This window comes from Cheilinus undulatus, linkage group 2 (genome assembly GCF_018320785.1).
Source record: "Cheilinus undulatus linkage group 2, ASM1832078v1, whole genome shotgun sequence".
NCBI lineage: Eukaryota > Metazoa > Chordata > Actinopteri > Labriformes > Labridae > Cheilinus > Cheilinus undulatus.
In genome coordinates, this window is record NC_054866.1 from 48,166,671 (window position 1) to 48,190,220 (window position 23,550).

Consider the following 23,550-nt stretch of genomic DNA (forward strand, 5'->3'; position numbering starts at 1 on the left):
TTTTGTGAGCTGAAATCGTCAAGATTAAAACAAAAAAGTCTTGAAATACTTCACTTTGTAATAATGAATGCAGAATATATAAAAGTTTAACTTTTTGAATTAACTGACAGGAAAAATAACTTTTTCATGATATTCTATTTTTTGTGACGCACCTTTATTGCTGCTACAAACATGAAAATTTGAAATCTCACTGACAAGGTTTTTCACAAGCTCATAATAATTTATTGACTACTCTGGTTTTAAAAATAATGTCAATTTTGTTTCCTACAAGGCAGTAATAAAAGGTTTTAAACTGGCCTCTATACAACCGACTTCTGACAGCAGGGAGGAGAGGGGGATCATGTTTTTGTTTTTTGTAATGTTGCTTCACATTCTGCTTCATTTTGTGGTTCATATTACATGAGTAGCATGTTGAGCTCATTGTTTGGGTTCAGTTTATCACTTCATTCTTAATAATAATAAGAAGGAGGAAGTAATTGCTGGTTCTATTAACAATGGGCAGAATGGATAAGATAGTATATGCATGACTTATTTTGATTAAATTGACGAGGGAGGCAAAAGAGCAAAGCAAGCAAGCAAGAAAGAAGTGATCCATACAGAGATACTGTGCTCCACATATTCAAGATGTTATAAAGTTCAGTGCAGCAGATCAACAGCAGAATCTCCACTGAGGTTCTCTGTGCATATAGACTTTAACTGCATAAGGAAGTGTTTGTTACAGTTCAGGTAGAACAAGGCAGACATTAAAAATGCTTTCCTGTATATCCCCAGAAAGGAGCTGATATCTGGTCAACTCCCTAAACTTATTTTTTGTGAGAAAATGTTAAATATAAATCAGATTATTGCCAGTCACAGGCTCATACTCACTTATCAAACTGTAGGTATGATATGAATCAGTCTTTAGGAGAGCTGCTGTTAATGAAATCTGTGTCAGCTCCATCATTGTACACTAAAACACATTACATAGAAAGAAACAGGAACATTTTACTGACAGAGAAAGCAACATTCTTCATAAATACAGAATAAATATGAAAAGAATACATCTGACACATTCACTGTTGTCTGTCCTCTTCCCCTCTGATCACATGACTTTACGGTCCGCTAGCATGATTTAGAGATCAACAAGATGTTCTCACAAATAACGTAATGAAAGAAAGAAGGGGTAGTAATTCAGTTTTTACAATACAGTGTTTTTTACATGCACTCTTCACAAGTGCCTGGAGAGAAATGCTTCAAGAGCTTCTGAGAATATGTATTTTCAAATCTAATTCATTGACCAGCAGAGCAGTCAGACCCTGCACTCTTAAGCTGATGACTTTTAATTTCAGAGACTTTTTAACAGCCTAAAATTAGCCACTGGAGGACTCACACAGACACCACATCTCCATTTCCTGTAACTATAACTGCATTCAAACATCACCAAGCTTGAGTCAGTCAGGATCCTAGAAGATTTAAAATTGTGGGAAAAAACACTATAAAGGCAGTAATGTTATTTACCACCGTTTCTCACATCCTGCAAAATAGATTCAAGTGATTTGTGTCGTAGTGATAAAGTCTTTGAATAAAACTTTAAATATGCACATTCAACCATCTTAAATGTCTTTTATGTTTCTATAAAACTGACCCCTCATTGGCTTCCTGACTGGTCCACTGACCCACCAATCAGAGCTTCCTCAAAGTAAATTACTTTGTTCCTTCCGATTAGACAAACTTTCTTCATGGCCAAGTCTTTTCAGTGCTTTGTGGTGAAATGTTGACCTTATTTTGTTTACATCTGGTTTTAGGACACATCATAGCACTGAGACAGCCCTGATGAATAAAGTAGTAAATTATATCAGAATAAATCTGACAATAAGCTGTTGGTTCTGGTGCTGCTTTTGGTACTGTGGACCACCAGATTCTGTCAGACAGATTGAGATGGCACACAGCCCTCTCTGGTTCACCTCATATTATTATTTTGTTTTAATTGAAGACCATCCTTTCAAACAGAGTGAGGTATTCAGCAGGTTCAATTTAAGGACCTTTACTTTTTAATTTCTACACATTCCCCCATGGTGGTGTCATCCCTTCCCAGTTATGCTGATGACACTCAGCTCTATGTGGCTCCTGACAAATGGACAAATGATCACTTTTTTACTGTCTTTTAGATATGAAACCCTGGATGTCATGACATTTTTGCAGCTCAACCAGAAGAAAACCGAACTTTAATTAGTAGTTTGAAGCTCACAGAGAGATATGGACCCCTAAACTACACAAGATAGGGCAAAACCAAAGTCAGGAAGCTTGAAACCTTGGGGTAATCTTTGATTCAGCTAAATGCTGTGTCTCTCATGGGTACGTGCTCCACTAGACTGAACTCCACACTCTTCTACCCCTGTTTTCCGACATTACTGTAACAACAAAGGCATAAAAAAACATCCAAAATCATCTCAAAACACAGTAGCATGTAATCCAATAGGACGACAGGCAACTTCCTCCAGTGGCTGCTTTGCTTCAATAGTCACTTTAAGAATGAGAGACGTTTCTGTTTAAGATTGTGGTGTCATGAGTTTGGGCAGATATGGAGAAGTGAGGGTGTGAAAAACTCTAAAAATGCTGTTAGAGTATTATCCTGAGGGAGAAAGTAAAAAAACAGCAGCTTTATAAGTTAAAAGTGGGACTGGGCAATATCCCAAGTTTTAAAGATATAGAGATATATTTTCAAATGAGATATAGAGTTACATCAATACATTTATGTTCATGTTGATTTTAAAGAAAAAAGATGCAAGGCATATCGCTCAATAGAAAAGTTGGACTACTGACAGTTATATGCTCACTGTCCATAAAATAATCAATTTGAAATCTATTTGAGGAACTATCATTTTGTCAATTCGATTTAATTTTGCAGCATTTATATCACTAGTAAAAATCAAATGATACTGCTCCCTGTTTGATACCATAAGTCCTAGACTCCCAATATCAGATATTTTATTGTTTTTCATCATCAAAAATTGCAGACGAACTCCTGCACACAGTCTGAATTGCACAGACATATTGGCAATATTTGTAAAATTGCGTGAACTGGGAAGTTGCTCTCTTTCTTTTGGTTAAAAATACGACGGAGAATCACCAAGTCTCTGTACTTTTCAACACAGCCGATCATTTATATAAAGGAGATTCTGGTGCTAATTCAGCTCAGTTAGCAGAGCAGGAACACTTATTATTGATGCACTGGATCCCAATCCTGGCACTGTTTGGTGCAAGCCTTTCTACACTCTCTTTCTCTCTCTCTCTCTCTCTGTATTTCCTGTCACTCACCAGTTGTCCTATCAAAATAAAAGGCCAAAAGCCTGAAAGATTATGTTTAAAATCAATTTTAAAAAGAAAGAAAGAAATAATGGAGGGTTTATCATTTTTGAAACGTGTGGTATTTAAGCATGTAACTTTTTTCATAACCTCATTATACTAAAATGTTTATGGATGCACAACATTATTAGCAGGATGTCAGTATCAGCACATATGACAATTTCTGCTGGCATCTACAACCAATTTTTTTGCTATAAAAATCTGCCTATATCAGCCATAAATATCAGCCATATGAACAAATAAGTCAGTGGAGTTTTGGGCTTGACCTACATACTTATTTTAGTCTGATTCTTTGACAACATATTGGTTACCGTCAAAAAATCCAGTACCCTGCATCCCTAGAAATGTTGCCATTTTTTGTACAATTCAGACAGTCAGTAGGAGTCACCTGCAATTCCTGGTCTTGAAAAACTAGGGCTGTCAAAGGATTAATCTCTGAATTTCCATTGGAAATCGTGATTAATCTCATACATTTTCATCACATTTTAGAATTCAACTATTTTGCGTTCAAAACTGTTTTTGTGCAATTTTAGGTTACTCTACAGTCTTAATCTAACACTTCCTGTTTGGATACAGACCTGCTTTTGTAGGAAGATTGAAGATAGTAACATGAACCTAAATATAGAGATGCATATCATGTTTCATTTATTATTTAGTTAAAAAATATAAAAGTATTTCCAAGCCCTGTTTTAAATCTAGTAGAAAATGATACCCTTGGTTTTACAGGATTTTTACCGTAGATGATGAAAATACTTTTGCCTTTTGTTGTCATTAAGGGTTAGAAATTAGTGTTTGTTTTATTTTGTTATTACTGTAGGTACCCGGTTACAACTCTAAATGTTTCCTTCTTTTAAATATTCAATTGGTGTTCACCCTCACCATTTTCATATCACAGGTTTTACAAACCAAATAAATAGTTCACAGAAAACAAACAGGGGTCTCCAGGTAGTACTTGATTACCTGTCGACGAACTAAACCTAATAGAAAAACTAAATATCAGGATTTAACTGGTGGCTGGTCTTACTCTCCCAACATTCATAGACATAACCACAAAGTGTGACAGATCCTCCACTGAACAAAACAAAAATCATAAAGCAGCATGCTGTTGAAAGTGCACACATACAAACATCTAAAAGACTAGATGCACACCATGCACCCAAAAGCATCCACACTCACCTTCACACACATTCAAACACACAATTTGGCAAAATACTCCTCGGTAGTTTCAACTAATCTCTCCATCATTGTCCACGACTCCTATAATGGCAGCTTTCACGTGTAGATTTTTTGCATTCCCAGTTCAAAAATAAGACAGATGTAAAATATAAGGGATGCAAAAATGGCTGCTGTTAAGATGGCAGCTGTGGCATTTAGTGAAAGCAAAAGATTGATATCAGCTTGTAACATTTGTTCTCCCTTCCATCCTCGGTTCTCCTCCTCTTTTGCAGTCTGTTGCTGATGAAAGTAAGGCAGGAAGTATTTAATTTTTTAATTATGTCACTCTATTTTTCTTTTGAGCTGCAGGCAAATGGCACACGCTGCAGTCCTTTCCCTCTGATCAACACTAGACGGCAGCAGAGACAGACAAACAGTCCCATGACTTAAATCTACGCTTCGAAAAGATGCTCCAATGAATAACTGGTGTCTCACAAACACAAAACACTACCCAAACCTCTGCTGAGAGGCTCCATCTTATCCTTGACACGCTCCATTTGTATCATCACCATTATCCTTTTCCTCAAACACATCCTTTTGTTCTTCATCACCGCCCCCCTGCAGGTTTTTAAAGCGCTGATCACAGGCCAGGAGTAAAAAACAGAGCAAGAAAGCGCTCCCTCCTTGTCTGTCTAGGCCATGTAGATGAAGGTGTTGATGTCAGCCTCGTCCCTCTTTATGTATTTATGTTCGATGAGCCACTCGATCTGCTCCTTGATCATCTTCTTCTGAGGCAGGAACATGTTCTTCAGGATCTCTACCAGCTCCGTCTGCAGTTGTGCATTGCTGATCCTCTTCCTCATCTTCATGATTTGAATGATGGCCTCCTGGACAAAGTCAAAACAAACAATATTAATAACATTTTTAGTCACTGTGCTTGTTAACCCATTCACGATGGGAATCCAATCAATCCTCTGAGGATATTCTAATGTAAAAGATCAGAAAATCTGTTGAAAAAAACACATCCAAAGGTTTATAAGTTCTACAAAGCAGTGAGTATCTTTGAAAGATTTTCATTTTATTTTGTTTCATAAAACTGACTTTTTTGCTGAGCCATGATGGAAGGATACAAACAAATACAGGAATATTTCAGTAAAATGACTTATCAGTTTAAAAAGATTTCTTTTTCTTAGACCAAGCTACAGATGTTTGTAAAGCTTGTATTTAACTTAAAGTGTCTTAAAACTAGGATTTTGTCCCTCAGTGTTTACATTACAAAAGCATTACTACTGGTGTTTTCACATGTTCACAAAACTCCTAAAATGTCTGGAATTATACAAAGGAGATACATGTGTAATTTCCCATGTAATATTCCACATTAAGCTGGATTGAGCTGATATGACAACATGGGGAGATATTTCAAGAAAATCCAACATAAATGAACAAGAGGGGGGTAATGATGCCTTAATGCAATGAATGTGCGTAATCAATCTGCTTCATAAACTTTTCTTAATGTACATGTAGAAGCAAAAAACTGCCATTATAAAGCCACACTCTGTCACTTTGTCTGCCAATTTGGCTCTCAGCAGCTTCTTTTTGCTCTCTTGAGGCCTTATGGTCAACAATGAAATTAGTTGATGAGAGTGGATGATTTCAGAATAGGGTGTCCTGTAATTTCCAATGCATTTTTAGTAGTGCATGTGAAACAGTGTCAGAAAACATCGCCTCTCAGGGTGGCAGCGTGTTTTGCTGCGTGGAACTGCTGTGCATGTCCGCTCTGGCACACAGCCACAGCTTTCAAACCAAGCGTGTTTGTGCTGCCTGTTGGCCTCGTATCCCTGCTGGCATAGTCCTTTCTTTTACCCCAATAAATGTTCCTGCAAGAGACCTGATTTGATGTATAACTGAAATGAGCTGGGGAAAATTCAGAATAAAAGTATTCTGTACAAACCAGGTGAGTTTCTCCAAGGATATGCTAAACTGGGCTTTTACTTTGAAAGGCATAAACTGTAACTGTACTCATACTCTGTTTCATCTTGCCTTTGACATGTACAGATGTCGAAACAGAAAGGTTCTCTTATAGCAGAAGTTTAGAGAACAACTTAATACGACAACTTCATCAGGGACATCATGAAATGGAATACAAACATATTCAACCAGCGTGGACATACATATCTGCAACAACATGGTACATTTGTCTCTCTTTTTATCATTTCCTGTCTATTCTGGGTGCAGAACTGGAAGAAAACAGGCTAACCCTCTATTTTCTAGATGGAATCACTCAGTCTAAAAGCCCTGACCTGTTAACATGCAAACACAATGAAAAGTGTTGCAGCTAAGACTTGAGAATCACTCCTTAACTTTGTATTAAAATTCAGATCTATATAGATTTAATTTGTCATGATTACTTTGAAATTCTCAGATATTTCAAACTCTGGCAGATTCTTGAAAACAATGAGTGCGATTAATTTTTACCTGAGTTCTGAGTATTCGAAGCTGAACAATTCCTTCATTCTCCTCCTCTCTCATTCGCTCAGTGGTCAGTTGCAGTCGACCAATCAGATTGATCTTACCCCGCTTCTGGACTTTGGAGTTTTTTCTGAGAAAATGATAAACACAAAAAAATGGACAGATCAATAATTAAAAAATTTCAGGCTCCACAGTTTTTAGCACATGGCATCATCACAAAGTTGCTGGGAATTATTTGGGCATGAAATCGTTCTTTCTAAAGATACATTACAGTTACATGGATGCTTCTTTATAAATAATATAACATCAGAGTTTGATTCTCACACTTTTTGTATTTACAGCTGTTCAAAAAACACAACTGACTAAAATCTTGAATCAATTTCAAGCTAAAACTGGCATATTTCACATTTTCAGTCACAACATTGTTTTATCTTTACAGTTGCTGCATGTTTCAGAAAAATGGACAACACACAAAGAGTATGTCAGATTTTCTCATTTTCTATAAACTCCTTAATATATAGATCAAAAACTTACATGAGTGAGAACTCCTGGTTAACATAGAAGAGCGTGCTGTCGGTGAAGTCTTTGGGCGAGCTGACTGGAGGGTCGTAAGACAACACTTGTCTCTTCAGTTTGGGGAAGGCAACCAGAGACTGCAGAGAGATGAGAGAAGGTAATTTAAAGGCATGAAACATGATCTTTTCCTAAGTTATGAACAGTTCTTAAATTTGACTGATGCTTCCAAACTACCAATATCCAACCACTTTACAGTAAAGTACTGTTGATTTGACTTTAAGCAAAGATCTGTGGCTAGTAAAGCTTTAGCAGTGTGTTCTCAATAATGAATGGCAAAGCATGCATTTAACCCCAGTAAATATTTGTAATCCAAATACTCTGATGGATTAAGCTACAGTGTTTCAAATATTTTCTTGATCTGACCCATAGCGTTCGGCGTAGCTCTGCGTCTGGCAGCTCTGTAGCTAGTTTCAGGTTCTCAAAGCTTATTCTCTCTCTGGGTCTCTGGTTCCAGGCGAACAGAACTGCCAGCTGAAACGTGGTCACCTCCAGGTCGTACTGTCCAACCTCATTTTTAAAGGTGATCTGAGCAGAGATGAGGAAACACAAAGGAGAAGAATGAGGGTTCAACCACAGTGTTTATCATTCATTCTGGTATGGTAGCTTTACAACTTCTGAAAAGAAGAGGAAGGAGGAGGAGGAAATACAAAAGACTTTCTTTATCTAATTGACTTGGATTTCACTATAAATGTGGCAGTGTACTCCATAAGAGCTGTTTGTTGGATGGTCAAACCACCTTTGGAAATCTGCAGATGATACTGAAGAAAAAAACAGAGCTATGTGGGAACAAGAAGAAGACTAAGTTTAGAGAGGAGCAGGGAATGACAGGATAAATGCGTATTTATCCCCAAAATTCTGTAGAAGGATTTCCCTTGAGTGTTGAAAACTGTGTTATGACTAAATGAGGTCCTAAATAAGGTCCTGTTTTTTTTCATTTAGACTCCTCGTGCAGTCAACATTCACAATCAGGTGTCAGTCAGTTGAATGAATAAACAATTAGAGAATAAACTACCATGCACTGAAAATGACTTAATGGGGACTTTATTGTGAGCAAACTACACATTGTGCCTGTAGTATTCTTGAGTTTGCCAATTACGATGGAAGCTCACAATTACCGAAAGTTACAGGAAAGCCACTTTCACAGTTTCAACGTATATGTTGCCTTTTCATGTCAGCAAAACCCTGCATGGTTAACTCTACTATTTACTCACAATGCCATTGGACATGAGGTGATGCCAGTGGAGTTTGCGACCACTGTGATTCCTCTTATAGAAGTCCTCCACCTCAGGGATCAGATCCTCCAACTCAGTGGGGAGAGACACAAAAACCTTCTCACTGCTTCGTGACCAAGCACCAGCATTCAGGATCTTAATGTTCACACTGTCCGCTACAGAGAGAACATCAGAAATCTTTCACAAGAAAACACTTTGATTTTTCACTCAGATGACTACACAGTTTTGAGCCTGTAGTACCTGGCAGCGCCAGCTTGTTGTGTTTGTGCATCTCCTTAAAGACCTGATTGAGGTCTTCTGAGACTTTGATGTCCTGAAACATCCTGGCCAGCTTGTTCACATAATCTGCAGGCATTCCTACTTCCTAAAAATATGTAAAAACAAAGAGAAAAGCATGAAACAAGACAAAGGGGAGGACAATAAAGCAAAGGAGAACCTTTTTCATTATTTTAGTTTATTTTGCCAAGAGCTAAATATTAAACTAAACTAAGCTGGCACTGTTTTAATGTTTATGTATTCTCTTACCAAATCATCCATTATTTAAATGATAAAATTGATAATTCCCCATCATTTTCATCACTAGCATTACACAACTGGAAGAGAAGAGAAGCATTACTCACTCTCAGCCACTCAACCATGTTCTCCTCAATCTCACTGTCTGCAGAAATGTCCAGAATCAGGCGTCTGGTCAGGTGAGCTTTGTGGTATCGCATGAACACATCTTTATTCTGGACGTACTTTAACACCAGGAGCTGAGAGAAAAGGGAAAGCAGAATATCAGGGATAAGGGAAAGGGACTGAACTGATGTGAATATTAATTACTAAAAAGTGATTCAGCCCTGGTAAAGCAGACAGAAGCTCACCACTTCTTTGAGTTTTAGCTCGATTTCCTCTGAGGTGAGTTTCTTGCTTAGAGGAGTTTTTCTCAGTAGCATATCACAGTAGTTTGCTAGCAGCTCAGGACACTTTGACTCTGGCTGGGTTTTCATTCCCACACTGGTTGAACAAACATACAAACATTTACCAACACAAAACAAATTTGAAAAAAGACTAATTTGATAAAGACGAATATCACATGGACAGAGAACTCCACTCACCCTTTCTGTTTCATAGGTAGCTCTAATTTGAAGATTGTTGCATCATTGACGACAGCTTTATAAGCCTGAGAGAAACAAAATCATATCCATACAGAAAGATAAGTCTAATATTATATTACTTAGTTATGCAGGGATTTAAAAAAGTGATGTGGACAGACCTTATCTCTTGCTGTGAGGAAGCGAGGATCGTCCTGGAAGGCCTCCTTTACAAGTTTACTGAAGCGGTTAAATAAAGTTAACAACTGCTCCACATACTTCTCAGAGTCCTGGACACACAGAAACACAAACACAGCTATCTGTAACAACTGAAAAATATTACATTGGCTCTTTAACATACACTTCAAGATTCAAGATATGTACTGTTAAACCTGTCATAGGTACAAATGTGAAATAATTTTGAGTTGGCTCCATTTAAAAAGGCAAGTATCCAATATAAATTTGTATAAGATACACTAAAATAACAAAAACTAGTATTACTATTTGAGAAAAAAATGCATTGTAAATTTAGAAAAAAAATACAGAAATATAAAGATATAAACAGTCCTTTCATGTCAATTAGATCATTTTTTCTCTCATTAATCTACACTCAGTGCCTCATAATGGCAAAGTGAAAAGAGAATTTTGGAAAATTTAGTAAATTTCTTAAAAATGAAAAAAAAAACAAAACTGAAATATCACATTGACAAGTATTCAGATCCTCTGCAATAACACTAGACATTTAGCTCTGGTGCCTCCCATTTCTCTTGATGGTTGCTGAGGTGTTTCTACACCTTGACTGGAGTCCATCTGCGGTAAATTAAATTGATTGGACATGAATTCAAAAGGCACACACCTCCCTATAGAAGGCCTCAAAGCTGACAATGCATATCAGAGCAGAACCAAGCCATGAGGTCAAAGGAACTGCCTGCAGAGCTCAGAGACAGGATTGTTGCAAGGCACAGATTTGGGGAAGGCTACAAAAATATTTATGCAGCACTGAAGGTTCCCGAGAGCTCTGACTGAGCTCCAGTGATCCTGTGTGGAGACTGGACAAAGTTCTTGAAGGACAATATCACTGCAGCCCTCCACTGATCTGGGCTTTATAGCAGAGTGGCTAGATGGAAAGCCAAGCAGACTTTCATGTGTTTTGTACTGAGGAAAAGCTTCTGTCTGAACAGTTAAATAATTTTCTTATTCTGTATTTTATTGTATTGCTGCAGGGCATCCCTGGGAGAGAGACCTTGGTCTCAGTGTGTTCTTTCAGCTAAAATAAAGGATTAATTAAGGAAAAACAGATATTATTTCTCAACTGGATGAAGAAGCAAAAGTTTAATTGAAATCATAAACACATCTATAAAGAGGGGTGTGTTTTAGTGCTTTAGTGCTTATACTTTGACTGCACATCTGTGAAATTTAGCCTGTAGGCAGGAGTATGATTGCAATCTTTGATCATTGAAATAATTACTCAATGAGCACCTGGGGCATATGTTTTTGTTGCTGTGGTATTGAAACAAGTATCAATATTATTTAATTTTTTGTAGTATTGAACTGAAGTTTAAAATAAGGTCTCATAACAAGGCTATGGAAGAGTTTGTCTGAGTACTTACAGTAGTGATAGTCTCGGCAGCAGCCACCATGTCTGCTAATCCAGCATTGATAATATGTTCTTCCAGGTCTTTAAGCATTGGCTCTATTCCATTGGGAACCTTGTCCATTAATGAAAACATCAGGTGCAGCTCTGTCCCAGAGAGAAAATCATAGAACAAGAAGCACATTGGTTAAATCCGACAATTAAGCATATGCTGACTCAAAGACTTTACAGGAGCATTATTCCTGCCCAAGTAAATAAGGGCAGAAGACTGTCAATATACACAAAAAAAAAAATTATGAATGAAGATAACATTACAACTATAACCACTATACTACTGTGGCTTTGTTACAACCACTACTACTCATACTTTACATAATAATCATAATCCCAGCACAAAAAAAATCTCTGAGTCATCAGCATTGTAAAGCACAACAATACACAGACATCAAAAGGCAAATAAAGTGTTTGGGAAAATTCTCTGAATCTAAAAGACATATAATGCTTATTAACTATGACTTCAGCTCACATGTTGTGCAGCTCTGTCGGTCCCTCTTGGCAGGAAAACAATAAAAGCTGAAAGAAGCTGTCTCCATGTGAAATGTAAGTGACGCTTGGGCGCTGGTTTATCTTAGTGGGTAGAGCATGTGCCCATACACAAAGGCTCCAATCCTCAACAGGCTGGTAGTGGGACTGATCAAAGTGTAGTTTGGCACATGCCTTCCCCCTTCCCTCTCTCCCCGTGTTTCCTGTCCCCTTCAGCTGTTCTATCTTAATTAAGGCAAAAAATCCTAAAAAAAAAAAAATCTTAAAAAAAGTTAGTTAGGCTAACGCAATGTCTATATCATGGTATGTTCAGATAAAATGTCATTCTCTGACCTCTTTCCAACTCTATCTTATAACCTCTTCCACAATAAAGGCATAAAAAGCCCAAAAGGTTAATCTTAAAAGAAATTCACTTGATATGACAACAGTATAGCAGTACTCACTGTCCGTTTCATTTCTTTTGATCATCCCCGGACATTCAGCGAGAATGGTCTCTTTAAAAGACGTTACCAAAGCGTTTACACAACACTCCATAAGCTGCAAGGAAAATGAAAGGAAAGACTCAGTACAAAAGAAATTTTGAAATGAAAATCATCTCTCTTTAAAAACTTTAACTGATTTAGAGAAACCATTGGTATAACTGCAATATTGTGGCTGATATTATCAAAATCTAAAATAAAATCTAATAGACTGTATTTAATGCAGACTTGAAATGCATAAAATTAAATTCAGGATAACATAAGGGAAATAAATAGAGAAGACACTTGTATCATATGATACAAATATGAAAAACAAAGTTGCTTGTATTGACAGTAACAAATCCACCTACTGCTTGAACAGAATTACATTCACGACGTGTCTCTAAATATCTAAGTGCTCTCTTCTCCTCTTCTCTCAGCTTTGCATCTGCCTGCAAGAAAACACACATTAACACAAAGTTAACCACACACAGAGCAAAGATGACGATGTAAGTTCCCCTCATCTGTCCTCAAAGTATATTAATGCTCTCATAAAGAAAAACAGCTTTTTGTTGTAGAACATCTGGAACTACAAAAAACAACTGAGGAGACTGGATCATGCTCTGCTCTGCAGCAATACCAGATCTGTCAGTTTTTATGGTTTTCTGTTTTCAGTTATCTAATTACACTGAATACTTTGTCCTGTTCTTTTTTTATCCAGTTGAAGCTTTGGCCATCTGTTACAATAACAAAGGAGCAGCAGGCCTTTCTTACATGATTATAACACTTATTCCTGTAGATATGTTGATAAAAGCATCTCCCTCATACTAATACTTGTAATTATAATAATCAAAATAACTGAGGCTTACTGTTACAGCCCTGGTTGTATTGTTTTGTGAATGTAGTTGTTTTTTTTGTGGAGGTTGAGACTTGTTTTTGTGTTCGAGTGAGTGCTCTGTCAGTGTGTGTAGCTTTGTCCATTTGTTTTGTGTGTTTCTGTGAGTGAGAGTACCATCTGTATGTGTGTGGATCTTTGTTGGTCCCCAGGTGGATCTAAGTGACTTTGGATGGACTACCAGGCAGAAATCCCCAGGTATAAAATATGGCCACCTGTAGATACTCTAGTGGTGATTCTGACAGCAGCATGTGAAAAGATTGTGTTTTGGGAATCATTTGTTAATCTGTGTAAATATTCCTGGATTAGTTGGTAATCCAGTAACTGTATTTTTCTTTCTGGTGAAAACCTTCTTTAGAAAGCAGTTAGAGCCATCTCTTTAGTACCCTCATTCTCTTTGTTTGACTTGTTAATGTCCCCTTTTTTGAGTACTTGTATCAAATAAACTGGAGATTTGATCCAGCCTTTAAATGTGGGGACTGGGGAGATCACATCTTTTTTTAAAAACTTATACTTCACACCAATCTCCTAGACAGGTGCATAACACTTACATATTTCATGTAGTTCTGGACGCCATTCTGTTGCAGGTAGGACGGTGCTTGTGTTCTATAAAATCTCTCTGTGGAGTCAAGATATGCTTTCTCAAAGTTATCTCTGTAGATCTGCAGCTTGTCCTCTGGATTCGAACACAAGTTCACTGGGAAGAAAAGGTGGTGAAAGAACGGGGTTATCATCTGAAGTGATTTTTTTTTTTTTTTTTTTTTTTTTTTACTGAAAAGCAGTTGTCTAGTTTTCACATTGTCTCCTGTGTGTTTAAAGGAGAACTTAAGAATGATTAGAGACTTGCATTCTGTAAAGAAATTTTAAAATTGTGATATTATTAGTAAAAAGCAAATTATACTTATGCTCCTTTCAGAACTACCCCAACAAAAACAGAAGTCCTGGGAGCCCCACATTTGATAAATCATTTTTTGGATAACCAGTAATCGAAAGTAAGTAAATGTAGGCCAAAAAGACTACCAATGTCAGTATTTGTGATCTTGTGAATCTGAATGGACCACTTCTCTATCTCTTTTGCTTGCTGAAGATTTCAGTGAAACTATGACTAAGGATCTGTAGTTTTTCAGTGCTTCAGTGCTTTTTTTAACTTCCTATTATCAAAAAATAACCTTGTGTCATTTTGAAAAGATAAGGTACTGGGAAAAGTATAAAAGCATTTGGCATTTTGGCAACCTTATTTTGAAATTGTCATTTCATCCACAGGAAACTTTTCAGGAAGGGCACATTATTACAAACATAAAATAGAAATTATATGTCCTTCTGTGTTTCTCTGGCCTGCCATGAGTTTCTCTCTGTATCTCTTACCGTACGACTCTCGTACACCTATAACCAGCTGGGAATCAAACGCCTCCCCCTGCCTCTCTGCATGCACGAGCTTCATGGCGCTGTCCTGCAGGCGACTCTTAATGTTGGAAAAGATTGACTCGTTCCACGTGTCAAGCATCAGCTAGAAAAAAATATGAAGGAGGCAATGATGAATACACATCAAAAACACCAACACTGTCTTGAATAATAAGGTACCCTTTGTTTTCTGCCATCCACCCCAATTTATGCATGAGGATTTTACATAAACTTTTTTTTATATCTACTCAGGGAGTCAATATCCCTCATCCACAACCTCATCCCAAAAACAAGATGTTTTCATCCATCCTTATCTGGATTATCTTCCTTGTTTGTATGTCATGGTCATTTCATCAACTCTCCTCCCTTTTTTCTTTTTCTTCCCTGAGCTTAAAGGCTCAGATTTCTCTGTTTCCTTCATCTCCTTTCTCTCACCTTGCGTACGATGCTGTCCTCCATGTTTGTTTTCTTGTTGCTCCCCTGTTTCCCCATCAGTGTGATCTCCAGCTGGCAGAAAGGTTTTGGTAGGATGTCACACTGAGTGAAGAACTTCCTCCACTCCACAATGTAAGCTTTTAGCAGCGCTGTGTCGTCCTGGTGGCTCAGCACACGCTGCCATGACAATAGATACAAGGAAGTTAGATGTGGTGGAGGTCAACAAATAAAAAATTCAGGTTGTTAAAGACCTTAGATTTTCTGATGCATGACAATAGAGCAGTGGTTCTCAAATGGAGAGTTTCAGCACACTGGAGTGCCTTAAAGCAGGTGTACGTGTAATATAACCATACATTATTCCAACAAATATACAGCAGCAGATACTGTGACACACACTAAAGAGGCTTTTTTTTGTCTTGGGATTTTGGCTTTATCTAAGGTGTTACAAAACAGGGCGAAATAGGTACAGACTCGAATGATCCAACTTCTTAAGGTCCACAGCCAAAAAGACTTTAAAGAAAAATGAGGAATCAGGACTCAAAGATGTCCTTTCAAGTTTGTTTAGTTCTTGCTAAGACAGTACAAAAGAAACACAAACGCGTTTGGACAAGCAGTCTTCCTCAGTGTTGTGACAGCGAGGTTTTTCTTGTGACAACGCTGGGGAACGCTTCTTGTTGAAACCTGTTTGTTATGTCTTTTGCACCGACTTACCCTCCATCCAACATTTAAATACACACATTTTTCTTATTTACTGCATTAAATTTAGATTTTGGCAATGTGTTTATCGTAAATAATCATATTAAAATTTTGATAAAATTGAAATTAATGGATAGCCCTAATATACAGAAATAATTTTGCCTTAAAGCCTTCAGTCACGACTGTTGTGAGTGTGAGGGACACACACTTGCTCTTTTTGCAGTGACTTCAGAGATACAATTTTTATTAGTGCTGTCAAGTGATTAAAAAATTTCATTGATTATAGTTGTTGTGATTAATTAAGCACAATTAATCTTATGTAAAGATCATATGAGTACAACCTCATTTTAGGTAGCTTTACTCTATAATCCTGTTTATAATCTTTTATATGTTTATACACGTATATTTATATGATACATTGTTGTCCATATTTGACTTTACTTTCACATTACTAAGCATTAATTCACAGTTTACTGTATCTGATCTGTAATTACTGACACTTGACATCCTCCTTATCCTCAAGCACACACCAGCTGTATGTCTCTGCTCTCAGTAGGGCTGGGCAATTAATCGAATACTAGATAAAATGGCATCATGGCCTGTTCCAGTTTTCAAATTGCAGATGTTGCAATATTTAATAAACCTAAAATGTGTGTTAAAATGTCAATTTTATACATTTTGTGCAGCAGAGATAACAAGATCAACACATTATGCAACCAATCAAGCGCCTTTTTTTAGAATAGCTTACAAAAAAAGCGACTTTTCTTGTTTTTGAGCACGCTTGTCAATCAAAATGAGAATGACATAAAAATGGTCATTCCCTTCTATACAATTCATATCAAATTTGCAACATGAGTCAAAATAATCACAATTAGATCCAGTTTAATCTAATATTGTGCTGGTTATTATATAGACTGATTTATTGATTTTTTTTAATACATAACATAAGGAACTCAAAAAAAATGGCATATTAATTGCAATCACAATATTGGGGGGAAAAAAACTCAATTTGATTATTTTCTCAAATTGTTCAGCCCTAGCTCTCAGCCAGTTCAGGCTGTCCTCTTTGTCTCTCCACCTCTTCACTGGTTTCGTTGTCATTCCTCTTAAACAAGTTTTGGTTACCCGCGAATAAGTGTAAGAAGCTTCTTGTTGGTGACGTCATGAAAGTTTGCAACAAAAGATTGTGCTTTTGAACAGCATTGGACCTTTTTACGATGTTTTAAAGCAGTGACACAGAGTAACAGTAAAGTCTGCACATTAGTAGATAGATTCAGCATTTATGGATGCAGTGCTGCAGCATGTCTCTGCATACAGATGAGATTGCTTGTCTCTGTGTATGTGCATGCACTCAGGAGAGTCACACACTAACACAGGCAGGGAGAAGCGATAGAGAGGCTGTCTGAATACTGGATGGTGCGTATGTTTTGGATGTATAAAATTTTTTTAAATACGAAAAGTTAGGCTCTTTTTATCAAGTTTACAACATTACAGGAGATGGTTGTTGGAAAGAGTGATGTATGACGTCAATGCGATTTATTTGTATTAATTTTTAATTGATTAATTCATCGCAATTTTTGTGTGATTAATTAATCAAAATTAACACGTTATTTTGACAACACTAATTTTTATATCAGTTTTATTATTCTGTGTAGAAAAAGATTAAATTCTTTTGGCTCCTTTTATCATCTGACCTTCCACAAAATTAAACAACACAGGCACAGCTTTAAGTTGAGCCTTAGTTGCTACTTGCTCAAATCTGGTATTTGAGACATTCTGCTTGATCTCAACAAATCCAACAGACGGCAACTAAGTGTGCTCATGTTAATCTGTGTGTATGTAGAAGAACGATCAGATTAAGATTAAAGGGGATATATTTAATGCCTATAAACAGACAGATGTATACACACACTACTCACAGCCTGTGCTTGTTTGATAAAGTCTAGGATGTCTTCTTTGAGGGCTTGATGGATTTTTGCTGGTCCTTTATCATCCCATAAACACACAGCGTGGACGTCTCTGAAGGGAAGACAAAGGAATAGACAGAACGATAAAACAGCTCTATCACAAAAATTCATCATGTCTACTTTTAATTGTGGATAGCAGCATGTTTGAATTTGTGTATTTGAACCAACACAGAACAATGCCTTTCAGTGAGGCAGCTAATGCAAGCACTGCTGCACTGAAAAAATACAACACTCAGAGAAGTCTGGGTACTTCACAACATAATTTTAAAAAGCTTGTGTTGCTAAGGAACAAATACAGTTTCTGTGATATTTCTTAGCAGTAAAATGCAGAGCAGGGTCCTGGAAGCTTTAAAAACATTACCATTAAAAACTAAGAAAGAAATGTTCATCTCTTTGAAAAACAAATACTGCCGACTGCTTCTTGTAAGTAACCACATAGGGCACACACAGCCTAGAGTCTTTATTTTCATATATGATCTCACTTGTTTAAGTTAGCTTTCTCTTTTCTCCTCTTCCTCAAGGCTAAAAAGAGAAATCACAAACTTCCTCTTTTTGTTGCTTTTATTCTGTTGTTTACTATTTGTTAATTTAAGTTGCTCATATCAGTTGGATTTCTCTTATTTCTGCATCATACTCCTATATCCCAGGACACAGTTTTTGAGTTTTTAATTCTGTCCATCACTGTATAACCCTATACCCTTGATTTAAATAAGAAACAACATTGCAATAAGAAATATCTCAATATCTTGCAGGTTGTTTTTAATGCTGCATGGCAACAACAATCCTCATCACTCCAAATAAACTCAGAAGTGCTTCATGTAATCACAGCATTGAGCATAAGAAAAAGCACCAACAGTGTAATTTGGCAATCATGTCTCAACAAAAATCTTTAAATAAAATCGCTGAAATCAGTAATCTAAATCACAACATCCACTCACATAAGGATACTTAAGAATTAATACTCTTAATGTCTATAAATTGGACTTTAACGGCTACTGTGAGGAAACTTTCTTTTATATAAGGCAACGCTAAATCAAGTTGAGGCATTGAAACTATGGAAACAAGATATTACTAATGCTAAGTTTATGAGTGGAGCAAATCCAGCAGGCTTATCTACAAATTTATGACATTTTTTGGGGATAATGTAAAGTACATCACCTGTTGGTATAAACTAAGCCCTATGACTGCTAATACACGCAGCTGAAATGCACCAAAATAGTCTGCTAAGGTTGGTGAGTTGTGTGTTGTACCATCCTGTGGTCATTGTAATGCAGCTGTTTTAAGGATCTAAAGCAGCAGAAGTGCCAGTTCCAGGCCACTTTTTTGAATAAAACATAGATAAGACAGGTCACAAGAACAAAGCAGAGGGCATCTCTTACGAGAACAAGTCGAACCACTGTTGCTTGGTGACGGCCTCCTGTCTCAGCAGCTTGAGAACGATGGGCCGCATCAAATCCCACTTGTCCTCAAACTGCAGAGACCCTTTGTTCTGGATGAAAGGTACGGGACACGAGGAGGGAAAGGAGGAACAAAAAAAAAAAACAGCAAAAATGTGCAATGAAGATGAGAAACATGCAGAAATTCATAAAAGAAATTTAAAGACAAAAGACAGACCAACAGCTTGCATACAACATTCTTGTTTAAATTTTATATAACCTAGGTGGCTTAAAGTTCCTGTAAATCAATAAAAAATAGGGATTTTAGACTTTTTTTGTATAACAGAAGGCTGTGCTATCAACCACCAGGTCAAATTTGTTTTTACACCAACTAAGCACATTTGCAATTTATATTGTGAGGCCATATCTTATATGTATTCTATTACAATGGACAAGCGATTTTCAAGTTTCTGTATCACATATATATTTCCAGCAGGACTGCAGCATACAAAACATTTCATTAAATCCTAAAATTCACAAAAGGGGAAGTGTGAGTCATGACCTAGTGCTGCTCAATTATGGAAAAAAATCTAACCAATATTGTTAGAAGTGATATTAAAATTATGCTGATTATATAAACCACTTTGTTCGTGAATTTTAAATGATCAAATAGATGATAAAGTAGTCTCTTTAAAGGGCCTTTATTTTGATAGCATGGTCATGTAGATCTTTAAAACATTTCCTCGTGCTTCGACTGGGCGTGCACAGAAGCATTGTTATCGACCCTGTTTACAAACATCAGCGAAGAGCCAAATTATGTGGCATTAATAGTAACCAGAGCTTATCTGCTGTGTCCAATCAATTTTATCCTGGCAACTGGTTTATCTAGCTGCTGAGTCAAAGAAGAAATTTTTACAGGGTAGAACAACTGAACAAACTCTAAAACCATTTCACTGTCAGTGTAAGAGAAAATTGACATACTATAAGTGTATACAAGCATTTTCTGTTCACATAACGTTTGTGCAAGAATACTGTGCATCAACATCATCATTTAAACAACGTTATCTAAATATTTAAAGCCATGTTCAAAACTAGGAACTTGATCAGAAAAGAAAAAAGGAAAATTCTACTTCTCTTTGTCTTCAGCTGTTAAACTAAATTTCAAACTACACAGGATAACTAAAGTCAATTTAAAAAGCTACAACCTGACTCAGTCATCTGTACTTTCAGATGTTTAGATCAGTAAACATTAAAGTTCAGGTTTGCTGAAAACACAGAGCCAAAATAGCCTAATTACTTTCATGCAGAGGCTGAACTCTTGGTGTTTCTAAGTGAGCTTTATCTTGTTTTTTTATCAATTTGTTATTGAAAGTTTTTTCGCATTCTTGTTTATCTGTTGGTTAAATGGGTAGTCTGTGAAGGACAAGAACAGTCTGAGCCACAATGGTAGGAGCCTGCTCAAAGATTATTGGGGTCCAGCTTAAAGAGCTCTCTGTGGAATAAGGTGGTCCTTAGAGCCAAATGAGCAGTAGATCAACCCAGCCACATTTTCTCTATAGCCCAGCTCAAACCATAGATTTATGATGCAACAAGACGGTTTTTTAAGTTATTATTATAATGTTCCAGGGGATGGTTGCAGCTGCGTGAATTGAACCATCACAGCTTCAATCAGGCAGCTGGTGGTGTTTCCTGTAATCCAGTTTTGGACGTGGCAAGCAGATACATTTAAAAAGGGAAGTGGAAATCTCTTTTGGAAGGCTATTTATACCAACAAATATTTGTTTGAGGTAGAATGTTTAATAGTAGATCCTTCGATTGCAAAAATCAGGGCCTTAAAAAATAAATCACAGGCTGAGCTGGCAGAAAAAGAACTCTGTTTAAAAAAAAAACTACAAAAAAAAAAAGAAAAACAATTATCAGGATGAGAAAATATTCATGTCACATCCTTTGTTAATAGTACAACGATTCTTATATTTATAAGTAGTTTTTTGTACAGTGTACATTACTTTGGTATTTTGGTAATTTAACTATGTCAATGCTCTTTCTTGTTTACACTGTTCTATAATATTTTTCTCTATTTTTGTGGAACTGACTCTAGGTGCGATGCACACAAAATCAGTGTACCTGCACTGTACAAATGGCAGTAATAAATAAATAGTTGAATTGAAAAATATTGACAAACTCAATAAAGGGAAATTGTCATAGACATTTGAAACAATTCAGACAGTACAAAGGAGTTTGTCTGAAAACTTTGTTAGTTAAAAATGAAAACTGTCTATTGGGTGTCTTGAACTTCTATTTTTGCTCCTGAGTTATCAAACAGGTTTCAATACCATTTGCTTTTAACTGAAATCATATCAACGTTTGTAACTCTGATATTTTGATAGACATTTTTTCTTCATGGGCACAAATATCAAGATATAAATTGTGTATCGCCTTTCACTTAAATCATGTCTAGATGTGATTTTTGGTCCACATTTCCCAGCCCTACTAGCTAGCCAAAATAAATATGCTAGCAGCCCTTAGCCAGCACACCTTAAATGTCGATCTGAGGACGGTAAAGAGACTCTTGTCTCCAACAGTACAGTCCCGTTGGTAAACGTTTCCCAAGCTCTCCGGTGTTGTTTTAGGGTTTGATACAGGTATCTACAGGCAGCGGGTCGCTGCATGTTATGACTACGGCAACAATGAAGCTTGAGATAAAGTTGAAAATCATCGAAGAAAACAGGCTATTGTTCAAGTTAAGGATATGTTCTGTTCACATCTGTGGGAATAAATCGTTTGGAAATAGACTCCGACAAAACACCGGATAACGACAACGGTTGCAACTGTGACTTCAGAACCCTATTTTAGTATTTATCCGCTGTATTTTCACTAGAAGTAGTTATCCTATGTGCAATACATAGTAAGAATATATAGACGCGGTTGTAGTAAAATATGTGTCCACAAATGTGTTTAAATCTGCACACAAATATGGGAATATGATATATTCAAGTGCTTCTTACCTTTAACAAATTAGACGTCGCCATGTTTCTTCAACTTATCACCTCGTAGAATCTCGCGAGAACAAATACTTAATGAGGATTAGGTCATGGTAACTGTACAATGGAATATAATGTATTTTCCTATTTTTAAGAGCGTTTTACACAGTGAGTCTGTCCCTGGGATTTCTTTTATGCGAACGTCATAACTTATGGTATTCTATTTTATAGAAGGATATGTCTGATTGTTGTTAATCAGTAACGTTCATTAAAAAAGTATTCAAATGAGAGGTAGAATCAGAATGTACTAAAAACTTACATTTTTCACAAACAAATAAAAATAAAAATCCAATGTTTTCTCAAACAAAATAATGAAGAAAATAAACACAGTAATAATAATAATAATAATAATAATTATTATTATTATTATCATTACAAGTGAAATAAAAATGATAATAGGAGTAATTATCAATATCATAAAATAACAAAAGATCTGATTGTATTAACAATGCTAATAACAATAATTAAAAACAAACATCTACAGCTTTTTTGCAATCTACACATGGTCCAAGTTTCCATATAGATCTTGGTCACTGAACTGAAATCATCTAACATGAAATCATCCAATATTGAATTCATGAGACTTCTGCCTTTCTTTATCAGCATCAGTTAAAAAAAAGATAACATTTTTTATTATTTTTCCAAGGTTTTTATATATTCTTGTTTTGTGACAACCCTCATACCTGAAACTAAACAAATTAACTGGCACATCTTCAAATGAGCAAAGCTTTCACCAATGACAAGAAACATGCAATTACAATAAATAACGTGTATTTAGGAAACAATATACAGTAAAGGTATAAAGGGGTTATTAAACACAACTAGGTTAAATCATTTTGGTGGCATCATCTTCTTTATGATTTAAAAAGAGAAAGAAAAGTAAAGACTTTTTTTAAGTTCCACCTGAATGAACATGAGGTGTTATTGATGTCTTTTGTTGCAATGTTTTTAATGTTTCAACAGTATCAGTGTGATTTGATTGCCTTAAGAGGCCTCGATTTGACCAGGAAATGCCAGCTTATATCTGCTTTTACATCTGATTTGAGTTGAGTAACGGTATCATTGTGAACAATAATCAGTGTTACAATTAATGTCCTTAGTTGGTTGTCTAAAAAAGATAATCAACAGTTAACATATGAGAGTGAAAACTAAAGGAAGCGCAGTGATGACTTCTTTTAATTTTTCTTTCATCATCAGTTTTTATCTTTAAGTATCGCAGGCCATTCAACACATTATTCACACTCACACAGATAAGTCAAAGAGTAATCTTTGTCCTCTGACTCAGTTAATCATT

General features: G+C 36.3%; 1 protein-coding gene across 1 annotated transcript; it reads right to left on the bottom strand.

Moving 5' to 3' along the window:
* Positions 1-964: 964 nt before the first annotated feature.
* LOC121522713 (cullin-5-like) lies at positions 965-22,259 on the bottom strand. Its single transcript, XM_041807324.1, has 19 exons — positions 22,221-22,259; positions 19,219-19,328; positions 17,792-17,891; positions 15,177-15,353; positions 14,706-14,847; positions 13,892-14,037; positions 12,817-12,897; positions 12,431-12,524; positions 11,461-11,591; positions 10,033-10,140; positions 9,875-9,939; positions 9,641-9,773; positions 9,398-9,529; positions 9,018-9,141; positions 8,757-8,932; positions 7,909-8,070; positions 7,504-7,622; positions 6,976-7,099; positions 965-5,387 (listed from the first exon to the last, which is right to left on the bottom strand). The coding sequence occupies exons 1-19, from the start codon at positions 22,242-22,244 to the stop codon at positions 5,193-5,195; spliced, it is 2,343 nt and encodes a 780-aa protein (XP_041663258.1). The 5' UTR covers positions 22,245-22,259; the 3' UTR covers positions 965-5,192.
* Between the last annotated feature and the right edge of the window lie 1,291 nt (positions 22,260-23,550).